Source organism: Sciurus vulgaris (genome assembly GCF_902686455.1).
Source record: "Sciurus vulgaris genome assembly, chromosome: 9".
Lineage (NCBI taxonomy): Eukaryota > Metazoa > Chordata > Mammalia > Rodentia > Sciuridae > Sciurus > Sciurus vulgaris.
The window spans coordinates 49,994,907-50,006,967 of NC_136469.1; the positions used below are offsets into that span (position 1 = coordinate 49,994,907).

General features: G+C 37.7%; 1 protein-coding gene across 4 annotated transcripts; it reads right to left on the reverse strand.

The window, feature by feature from the left end:
- Nucleotides 1-165: 165 nt before the first annotated feature.
- GAR1 (GAR1 ribonucleoprotein) lies at nucleotides 166-8,506 on the reverse strand. Of its 4 annotated transcripts, XM_079153598.1 has the most exons (7): nucleotides 8,449-8,506; nucleotides 7,920-8,136; nucleotides 6,573-6,727; nucleotides 5,842-5,901; nucleotides 2,662-2,806; nucleotides 854-919; nucleotides 166-485 (listed from the first exon to the last, which is right to left on the reverse strand). In XM_079153598.1, the coding sequence occupies exons 2-7, from the start codon at nucleotides 8,122-8,124 to the stop codon at nucleotides 472-474; spliced, it is 645 nt and encodes a 214-aa protein (XP_079009724.1). In that variant the 5' UTR covers nucleotides 8,125-8,136; nucleotides 8,449-8,506; the 3' UTR covers nucleotides 166-471. The 4 variants fall into 4 exon arrangements, with proteins under 4 accessions (XP_079009724.1, XP_079009721.1, XP_079009723.1 ...); XM_079153595.1 differs by having other exon boundaries at nucleotides 166-919; XM_079153597.1 differs by having other exon boundaries at nucleotides 166-919; nucleotides 7,920-8,132; nucleotides 8,449-8,496.
- Nucleotides 8,507-12,061: the final 3,555 nt, after the last annotated feature.

The following is a 12,061-nucleotide window of genomic DNA, read 5'->3' on the forward strand; positions in this document are numbered from 1 at the left end:
CTTAAAGTACTATTCCAATAGCCTCTTTCTTTAGAGAATTAGTAATTTACATAAACAAATCCTCTTTTGTTTTGGTTTTTTCTATCTGTAATTCACTGGGTTTAAGCTCTAGTTGTTCCTTCAAATTTCAAAAACTAGGTTTGGTTCAATAAACACACTAAATAATTTAAAGGAATAAAACATTTTATTAAAAAAATTCATATATGCTTCAAATGAAAACGCCTGTCCATTTATTAAGCACCCACAGAGTACCAGGCACTATACAAAATAGTAAGACTTGTTTATGCTCTTTCAGAGCAAAATTGATCGTTCTGCCACACTCATTTTTGCATGACACTGACACAACGGTTCCACTGTCATAAGATGACCACATCTTCAAGACTTGCTCAAGACACCAGTTTCCAAGCCAGAGTAGAAGCAGATCGTGCAGTTAAAGCAGAAGTCAACTGATGAAGTCTGTCAGATGTACATCTAATGTCCTCTCCCTGGTAAAGAGAAAAATAAAGTGTTAACAGAAAAGGGATTTTTAGTAATAGTATTAACCAAATCTCAAAATTTAAAATCAGCCTTAGTCTTACAATGTTTAATAAATATACCTTACCAAATATAACTGTCATTCATACTATACCTATCTTTGATTTTTCAAATTAAAAAAACAGCAAGTTAGAAATACATGAAAAAATTAAAAAAGAGAAAAGAGAAGATATACAATGAAGCCAAAAATCAGTCTAAAGCAAAGAACATCACAATGTTCTATTTACTTGTTAGCAGAGAGAAATAAAATTAAAGAAGAAAATGGCAGACAATATCAATCCTAAAAATTCAGTCATTAAAGACATTTTCTCATACTCACCTCGGAAACCACCACCCCCTCTTCCTCCTCTGAAGCCTCCACCTCCTCTTCCACCTCTAAATCCACCTACAAGGGGAAACATTTATTAAATAACTGTAGCTTCTCACTTTCTGATAAGGCATCAAAGATTACAATTCCTATAATTAGAAGAACAAATGCAGAAGATGCACCTATTTTATCTTACATAAACTTTTTAAAGATAAAAATGAGAAATTGTAGCAGTTTCCCAATCAGGCAGGAGGGCAAACCCCAGATTACCACCTTTAGATAAGGACTCCACTTTTATGAATCAAAAAACTTGTTAAAGTATGATTTAGCTCTATTGTTAAATGTATGATTATCTTAGCTTTTCCTTATAGTAAATACATGTAATTGAACTAACAGTTTGCTTAAAGCTATTTATTCTAAAAACAAATGGTGGCAGATATGGATTGTTTTGCTCTGGGGATACTATAGTAAATACCATGTGGAAGGTTAACCAAGCTGTACCACAGCTGATTCTCATGTGCTAATAAACCATGAAATTTAACAGATACTCTACAGTACTGTGTTGCTAAGCAATGATGTTTGGTAAGCTAGGTATACTAAGTGGGTTTTTAACTTAGGAAATCCTGATTTAGGCTGGGTTTATGGAGATATAATCCATCACAAGTCAAAGAGCACCTAAATTGCAAATAGTTCCTGGCATGACATAAAAAGTCATTTTTAAAAAATGTTTTTAGATGTCGATAGACCTTTATTTTATTCATTTCTTATTTTTATGTGGTGCTGAGAATGGAACCCAGTGTCTCACACATGCTAGGCAAGCACTCTACCACTAAGCCACAACACCAGCCCTGCCATGGATTTTAATTCTGGGTCTGCCAATCGATTATGGCAAACGAACTGAGACTCCATTTCCTCATACATAAAATCAGAACATCACCTACCTCAAAAATCTTTGCTAAGTATTAAAAGACTGTACGTGGGTATTAAAAGAGTAAGACCAGCTCTCAGCATACAGTCAATATGCAATGACAGTTAACTAAGAAGCTAAAATTCAGTTAGGATAATCTTGTACAATTATACAGTGCACAATGACATCTTGATCAACAAAGGTCCACATATAGGATAGTGATCCCATAAAATTACAATGGAGCTAGAAAATTCCTATTGCTCAGTGACACTGTAAAGCGATGCATTCACGTATATGATGGTATAAACAAACCCACAGTGCTGCTAGTCATATATAAGCACAGAACCTACAATTAAGTATATACTTGATAATGATTATGAACTGTCACTAGCTTATGTGTTTACTATACTTTTTATTGTAATTTTATAGTATACTCCTACTTATAAAAAAAGCTTACTGTGAAACAATGCCATCTGACACCAGCCCGAGCATCATACATCTCATGTTTACCATCTCTCAACAGCATCAAGAAGCCATGTTGACTGACTGACCTGTATTATCTAGATTTGCGTAAGCACACTCAAACATTCACACAATGAAACTGCCTAAGAAGGCGTTTCTCAGAACGTATCTGCCATTAAGTAACAAATGACTGTACTTTATGACTCCCTAAGAAAGCTAAGAGATAAAATAATCTCAGAGTTAAAAATCACTCAAAAGTGTACTGTTAAGATTTTTTTCTTTTTAAGTTGCTGAAATAAAGCATTACTAGGGGCAATCTGCCAATACTTGAAGGCAATTTTACTACAATAGATACAAGGGAAGTTTACCTACATACAAAATTAAATTGTATTACATGAATCACCTGTAGCTATGAAATCTCATTAGAAATTTTCCCCCATAAGTAACTTACCACCTCTACCACCACCTCTACCACCTCCTCCTCCTCTTCCTCCTCCTCGGCCTCCCCGGCCACCACCTCTTGGAGGTCCTTTCTCACCCGGAGGTCGAGGTAAAAATCTCTGCAGTGGCAGCAGCTTAAATGGGTCTATATAAAACTGGAAATTTAATACAAGCAATTCGTGAGATATCTTGGGGAACAGTACAATATAATGAAGACTGTTCAGGTTCAAATCCTATTCCTACCACTCATTACTGTGCAGCTCTAAGTAAGGACTTATTTTTCAAGTACCTTGGTTTTCAATTAATGTAGATAATAAGGTATCTATAGACATAATTGTGAGGATCAAGAAGTAATGTACATAAAGCACATAAGAAACATTACACACATACAATGTAGCATAAAATTTAAAATAAAGCATTGGCATACCAGCTATTTCAAGACTTTAATAAGGAATCAAATCAATATTTCTTGAACATATTAAGTAATGAATGACATACAGAAACTAAACCCATCCTGTATTTGGAGTTAAGAAGCGGGCTGGGGTTTTGGCTCAGTGGGAGAGCATTTGCCTGACATGTATGAGGCACTGGGTTCAATCCTCAGCACCATATAATAATTTTAAAAAGTTATTATATTCACCTACAACTAAAAATAATAATTAAAAAAAAAAAAAAAAAAAAACAAGAAAAGAAATGTTAAGGAGGCATGTTCTCTCCCAGGTCTTCTATCTTCTACAGAGGCTTCAAAATCGCTATATATTAGTTATAATAATCTCTGTAGCCTTCTCTACACGTCCCCTTTGTTACTCTTCCCTTTGTGGCCAGTCATCTCAAACACATTGTCTAGACCTAGTGGATAAAATATTGTCCAGTCTGACAGCCACATATGGTTATTTAAGGATTAACTGTAAGACTAAAAATTATGCTCATGAGTCATGTGAGTCACACTTCAGGTGCTCAATGGCTATGTTGTAGCCAATGGCTACTGTATTGAGCAGGAACTTCCATCATCATAGAAAGCTTAACTTGGTGGCACTGGTTTTCAGACTTTATCCCAAGTTGGATAAAGAAGTCCTGAACTTAAAACATACACAGCACTGGATCTGAAAAGCAAAACAAATAAAATGTGCCCAACTTCATATCTGTGATTAAGGAAAAAAAAAAAAAAAAAAAACACATGAAATAGTAAATCCTCAAATAAATAATACTGTAAGAAACAGCAGGGATCTGAATAAATTCAAGTGACCGTAACAGGTACTTTTTTCCCCCACAGACTTGACAGCATTTTGCCAGAACTGAGCACTCCCTCTTGTAAACACTCCATTCTCCTGTGATACTACTTTTAAAAACACACTTGTGACTTGCCTCCCGTTCTGGAGGCAATTATAGTTCTTAATCTCCACTCAGTCATTCACATTTGCAAAGCACCCTAAAGCTCTTCATAGGAGCTTTTTTCTTCTCATTCTTCTTGGACTGTTTCATAAACTGCCTATACCCTGACAACTTCCAAGTTTTATCTCTAGTTCACACTCTTCCTTTGAATTCCTGATCATTTGATTATCTTACAAATACCTTAAACTCATTATGACCAAAGCCAAATTCATTACCTCCCCTTAACTCTCCCTTTTTCAGAGTTGCCCATTGCAGTAAATGGTAGTACCATCTACAAACATGCTAAAATCAACGTCTGAAAGATGGTGATTTTTTTTTTTAACTTTTTCAACCTCAATAGCTAGTCAGTTACCAAGTCCTGTTGATATTATGTCCTACAGTTCTCATAAATCCACCTACTCTTCTCCATTTCAACTATCTTTACCCTAGCCAAAAATATCATCTCTTCTAGGACTATTACAACAGAGTACCAGGCCCCTTCATACATAGTACTAACCCTTTTCCAATATGCTTTTCTACTTTTCCATGGTGCCTTTTTTAAGCACAAATTTAAGTGCTATTGTCCCATAATTTAAAAGAAAAAAAATTTACATTAACTTTGTTATTATCCTATAATTTAAAAGAAAAAAAAAGAATCTGAACTCTTTGATGACCTAAAGCCTTAAGTAATCAAGCTCCTTCCCATCTCATCAATTTTAATTCACATCATCCCCCAACCCTCCTAGAGGTTCTATGCCCATGCCATACCTCTGCCTTTCTTTGAATGCTCACATTGGTTGCTGACATTTTACAGTTTACTCGAACTGTACTTCCTTCTCTTTGACTGCCCAGTGGCTCCTAAGTGAATGCCTAACTACATCAAAATTATCCTGAGTTTAGATCTGAGCCCTACTAAGAGCAAGTGGGTCAAATTTCTAGGAATGGAACCTACAAGGCCATCTTAAAAACTCCTCCTTAGATACCTCTGAAGTGCCATCAGTATTGAGAATCATTTCCAGTCAACTTTCAGGTCTCAACTTTGAGACCAGTTCCTCAGGTAAGCCTGCAGGACTAAATCTGGTCCCACTATAAAGATTCTTAAAGGAACCTACATATTTCCTTCACAACATGCTATGAAAATACTTGTGAAATCCTTTAATATCCATCTTTTCCCAGATGGTTTATAATGTAACATTTTACTTAGAATATTTGCTCATGCAAGCTTTTTTACTGGGGGAGGGGAGAGCTGGGGATCAACCCTGGGCCTCACCCATGACAGGCAAGTGTTCTACCACTGAGCTGCACCCCCAGTTCTCAAACTTTTTAATGTTTAAAAAAAAAAAAAAAAATCCACTGGAGTTACAGATTTTGCTAATATGAGCAAGGAATACATTCTGAAAGGATCAGTAAGCTCAACATTTATAATTTGGAATATTTCAGTTTAACCCATTTTGTCCCATTGTCCCAGATGGGGAATACCTATAAAAACTTAAAAAACAGAAGCTGGGGTTGTGGCTCAGTGGTGGAGTGCTTGCCTAGCATGTGTGAGGCACTGGGTTTGATCCTCAGAATCACAAAACAAAAAAATGACTAAAAAAAAAAAAAAATTAAAAACAACTTTAATGCACCACTGATGCTAACTGCAAAGTAATATTCAAACATTTCTTATGTTTGCATAATTGAAAACTTTGGACTTAACAGGTTAAGAGCTTCACTAGTAATATAATGAGGAAAACTGAAGTACACCAAGGGAGACTATCCTAAGTTATGTCATTCACTTATAAAACCAAGAATGTTAAGTATTATAAGCCTGACTCACCTTCTGTAGTTTTTTAAAGGAAGCTGCCTTCATGTTTTCTGACAATTTAACTGAAAAATACTATTGATTTTATTAAGGAACAAATAAGAAACTAAGATGAAAGAAGATACTAAACCTTCTGAATTCATGTATCATTTTATAAACAAGGTTACCAGGTATAAGCATATATAGAAAAGAGAAGAAATAGATTCAGGAACAGGAAATGAAGTTTTCTTTAAAAAACAAAACATACATACCATTCCAGCAGCACCATTATACCCAATGTAACCAATTTAATCCTGTGGCACTTACCTAAATGGCCACAATTTCTATAATTTTCCAAAAAGAAAGTCATTTTTCTAGGGCTATATTTCAGTATATATGAAAGCTTTCTCCCCTCTTCATTCTCCTTATGATTCAACCTGTAGTAATACTGATTTATTTACTTATTTATGTATGTATTTTATTTCGGGGATTGAACAAGGGGTGCTCTGCCACTAAGCTATATCCCTAGCCCCTTTTTAAAAAAAATGTTTGAGATAGGTTCTCACTAAATTACCCAGGCTGATCTCGAACGGGGTATCCTCCTGCCTCAGTCTTCCAAGTAGCCAGGATCACAGGCATGTAACAACACACCTGGCAATGCTGTCTTAATTAACAAGTTAACTTTAATGACTTTAATTGTGGGGGGAGGACAAATAATAAATTCTAGGTTAGCAAAATTACCATGCCATCCAATTAAAAAAGGATACAAAATCTCTAAGTTGTCCAAATATTTCATCCACTTTTCCAATTTGTTCTTTATTTTCTAAATAAACAGGAGCATTGAAATAAGGCACCTTATTTTCATCTGTGGTACATTTACAAACTATGTCATCTTCACAGGGATGCAGGAACTCTCCTAATACTGAAATAGGACAAGAAAATATTAATATATGAAACTATTTGAAATGATACTGGCCAATGTCTCTGGAAGCTTTCTTAACCGCCTGAAATTTCACTAAACCTGTTCTCTTCTAAGACAGAGGAGCACAGTCATTAACAGTGTGGACTTCCTGAGCTGACATGCCAGCTCCACAAGTTACTACCTATGTGACCTAAGGGAAGGTCTTCATCTTCCCTGTTTCAGTGTCTTCTTCAATAGCATGTAAGCTATACCTTTTCAACACATGATTAAGTGGAATAACAAATGTCAAGGGTTCAGAACAGTGCTTGGCACACTGAGACCATTCAACTGTAAGTTATCTTATTTTAACTATTACAATGTCATCAAACACCATGCTTCATTTCCCTGATTTCTCTTTTCCCCGGCTCTTAAACATGAATCAGCCTCCATTCTTGTCTTTTCCTCCCTCCTTTCTTAGAACCCATTCCCACTACCACCTCTTTACCAATGATTCTTAATCATTTTCAGGGAAGTGTACAGCCCCAAAATAACTAATTCTATTTCTATTACCCCAAACTAAAACACTCAGCACAAGCCTGCAAAATTAACTCTCCTTCCCTAAACAAGCTCCAAACCTAGAATCTTTCATTTCCAGCATTAGTCAAGTTCTCCTTTTTTTCCTTTGAAATCTCTCCCACCTAACCCTTCCATTTTTTTCTCCCTATTGTCCTTCTAAATCAGGACCTCAATGCCTCACGTATGGATTGTTATAACAGCCTGTGGGCTAGGACCTTTGACTTGAGCCACTGCCACCTTTATACCATCCTGCATACTGATCCATCCATTCTTAATCAGTCCCTGTTTATTTATAACCCTAGCAAAGAAACTTAACTCTGAATTAACTTTCCCATCTGTAAAAATGGGGTAAGGACTCGCTACTGCCTAGTTAATCTCACCCTTTCAGCCCAAGTTCTAGTTCCATAGGACATTCTCCATATCTTTCAACTTTATCTCCTTAAACACTACAGTACCATTGTAAGTCTGTTTTCAGTACCTTCCATAACAGATTCACCCCCACACCAAGCCGCAAACTCCCTTTGCGAGTTGCTGGATCTACCCTTCAGCACCTAACTACCACTCAAACTTGCTGATAACATAAACCCACAACTAAACACCACTTCTCCAAACGGGCTAAACTTTGAAGACGACCTACAGACTACACGTTCTGGAGGTCCTTGGTCTTGGCCTTTGTTAAAGCCTCCGCGGCCACCCCCTCGTCCAAATCCTCCTCTGCCGCCGCCTCTGAAGTTGCCTCCTCCTCCACCTCGAAAGTGGTTGTTGCTATTGCCGCCACGGTTGAAGCCGCCACCGCCGCCACCTCGGTTAAAGCCTCCACGACCTCCGCCTCGAAAAGACATGATCTTTTCTACCTGGTGGAAAAAACAGTAAGTACCTTCTGAACATTGTGGTCTCTGAATACACACCTGTGCCTCGCTCAGAACACCATAAAAAGGGACAATAAAACAGCATCCCTGACACTTCGCCCACACCGTCCGTGTTATCTTCCCATGGCCCTGTGATCGCCGCTGGACCACACACCAGCCTCGCCATCCGGGATTAGTACCTGCTCCCCAAACAGGAGGCAAGGTCTTCACGCTGCACTCCCTTTCTTCCTCCCTCCCTCCCGCGGCTGCGTTGTGCTTCTCGCACTCTCAGATCCTCTTGCTTCCGTGACCACTCACCGCCGCCACGTGCACCTTTGGCCCGGGCCTTTGCGTTCACACCCACCCGCAGGAACCTCCTCGGCCACCGTACGGCATAGAGGTTTTTGTTTTGTTTTGTTTTGTTTTGTTTTTTAAATACAAACTCGAATAACAAGTTGCAAAAAAAGTCAGTCACGGAGAGATGCCGCGACACGGGCGACTCTCTAAATCGGTCTTCAAAGCCGGAAAAGAAACAACGATATCTAATCCCAACCAGTCGTTTACGACAGTGAGATCAACCTGCGTAGCGAGAGAAGCGGAAGTGAAGTTGTAACGGCGTCCATTACGCCATGACGTTTCCGGAAGCATTGCAGTGGTGTTGCCCTTGGAGATAGCCGGTATTCGGGAGCTGCTTCCTCTTCCCGGAGGCTGGGCGTTTAAGTGTTAGGGGCTTCTTCAGTCTGTGCCCTCTGGCGGGGTTCTCATCCCCCTCTTGCTGGAAAATGTTTCCTAACGCCGGTCCTCCGTTCGTCGCCTACTCTAGAAGAGTGGCCACGGTTCCAGGCCGCCCTCTGCCCAGAGGTGGGTCTGGCATATCAGAACCTGTCACAGCTGGCGGAAAGGTTTGCGTTCTTTGGAGGCCCTTGTTTGTTGCAGATCTTTTGGACTATACGCCCTTGTGAGCTGAACTGTGCCTGTCCATCTGTCTTCTGGTTTCATTAAAGAAAGGAGAGTGTGTGTTTTTAAAGAAATTGTTAACTGATAGGAAGCCAAACCCACCTTTTAATCTTTTGTACAGTATAGTTTATTCATTCATCTACTACGCTTTGAGCATGAATAAGCCGTCCACCCGTCTGTAATGGAAGTTTCTCCTTTTTCCGTAAGCGTTTGATTCTGACATCATCCCTCCATTGTCTAAAACTTCTCTTACTAATAAAGTTAGTGACCTCTATTTATTAAATTTGGTTAAGCTTTTTTGTACTTAAAACCTCTGAGACCTTTCCTTGATATTTGACAGTCTGCCACCCCTTCTTTGAAAGAAAGTGGAGATTGGTACCCTATTTCAGAGCGTTATTGCAATTAAAATTTTGGAAGACCTTTTTAACTTTAGTATGGAAATATTAGGAATCCCAGTATGTCTAGACTAAAATATAATGGACACTTAGTAGCTCTGTATATAAAAGGAACTTGTTGAGTGTGTTTTAATTCAAATTCTGTACATTGTACAGTGGTAGAATTATTCATAACTGCCCTGCTATATTTTGTATTGTGCCATTTAACTTTAAGTTCAGTGTTTCTATCTCCATTTGGTGTCCCACTGTTATCTCCAACTCAGTAGGATAAAAACCATTAAATTTGTGTAAGACCTTCAAGCTCACCTGTTGCCTAACTACTTTCTAAGTACCTGGCATTCAGAGAAGTGAAATAACTAAACTAGAACTTTGGTTCTCACAATCCTCAGTCCTTTATTTTCTGTCCCTCCTACCTCCACCCTATACTCCTCCCAGATTGTTCATTTTTCCCATTCCCCATCTGTTCTCATAGTAGCATGGTACTCTTGGTTTCTAATCTCTAAACTTAGACTTTGAGTACTCCTCCTTCCCTACCATCACTATCACCATCCCCACCCCAACCTTGGTTGCAGTCTCTTTTATTCCAAAACTATCAATTTATTTTCATCTCTTTTAAGTAGTTTTATATTTGTCACCAACTGATTATAGGTCTCTTGACACTGTCATACTTCCTTGTCTTATTCCTGCCCAGAATCATCCAATATAATTCTACAAGAATTCAAATATTTGGAAGCCATAACAGTGAGTTAAGGCACCTTCTCACACCATGAGCATCTTTGTTATCTCAAATTAAATGCTATCAGGCTTAACTTCTTCCTCCCATCTGTACTGCATTTGATAACATATTGAACTTACCAGTAGTTTCTTTATGCCAGTCCCATGATAGTTCCCATTTCCTTTAGCAACATGTCTTTCCATCAGTTAAGCCTTCTATGTAATTAACTTCATTTCCCTCCTGTGCTGTACACCATCCTTCTGTTCCATCAGGCCAGCATTGCCACCTTGCTTCTCTTTCTCTGCCTTTGTCAATCACTTCCTTTTGCTTGGATAAGCTTCATTTCCCATCCACTAGACCAGTCTCTTTCTATTTTTTACCCTGGAGGAACTCCTTAAGTAATTTTCCTGACTCCAGAGCCCCTTCAGAAAAACTAAACACACATACACACACACACACACACACACACAAATGCACATTCACACAAAATAGCATGATGAGCAAGTCAGAAACAATGATCAGATAATAATTGTCAATGCTCTTGATTTAACTGTGACAAAATACACATAAAATTTACCATCATCATTTAAAAATGTATAGTACAGTAATATTAAGTACTTTGACTTTCTTGTATATCTCTGCTCTTTTAAATATGGAATGATGTGAATCTGTTCATTTTGCCCATTTTATTTGTCTACTCTATAGGGCTAATAAAGAATATTAACTCACAAAGAATGTTAACTAATACAAATTAAGTGAGAGAAGAAACTTCAGCTTTTTTCTTTTAATTTAGTAAAGGCTGCAATTTGATTTTAATGAATGTTAATTTGTTTTTATAGGCATGGATATGCCTGTCATATTTTAAAATAAAAATAATGAAATATATTTATTCAGTGTGAAATCTTTTCTTGTCTTTTGCTGTGTTTATGCTCAATTATGAGTTGAACTTGAAATTGGCACATAGGTTTCATTTTCAACTGAAATGAGATAGCTTTTGTCTTTATTCATAATTCTCATTCGATAACAGCAAAAAAGCTTTCTCATACAAATAAAAAGTTGAAAAATATGGCAAAATGATCATGCCTTTCATATTGAACGACAGAATGCTTTTCTTTCACAGAAAACCAGAGCTTAGAGAAGGGCAAATAAGTACATTTTATCCACTTACAGTCATAAACTTATAAAGTTCTTCCCCTTCTGTCAAAGTCAGGTGCTCAGAATAATAAGACTCAAGGAAAGGGGCACTCATCCAGTCAGTATGTCAAAGGAAAAGGAATATACTGTTTAACCTGGTTAGTTTTGTTCTGCAATCCTTCCCAAGTGATTTTTAGTAAGACTTGAGACTCCCTCACTCTCAAGTCCAAGTAACAGTGGTATTGTTTCAGGATTTCTTTTTGCAATGTGATTTTTCCAATGATTCAGTTTCCATTTAAATCCAGGAATCCACATATTTTCTCTAGGGCTTTGAAAATACTGTTTAACTAGTTCATGCAATGAAAACTGTCTGCTAAGTGGCTAGTTTCTGTACCCATTCTTCATCTTCCAAGCATTTGACCAAATCTGGCCTACTATTTTCTGAAAAGTACTTCTACTGTCCATTTTTCAGTTCAAGCATCCTTTTAAGAACCAAAATTTGTATTACTACCTTTTCTGTGTGATAAATTACCCCAACAATTAATGGCTTAAAACAACAAACATTACCTTGCACAATTTCTATAGTCAGAAATTCAGGCCAGGTGAGGTGGCTTATGTCTCCAGCATCTCTGAACACTAAGGCAGGAGGATCACAAGTTTGAGGCCAACTTGGGCAACTTAGCAAGACCCTGTCTCAGAATTAAAAAATAGCTCAGTGGTAGTGCTTGGG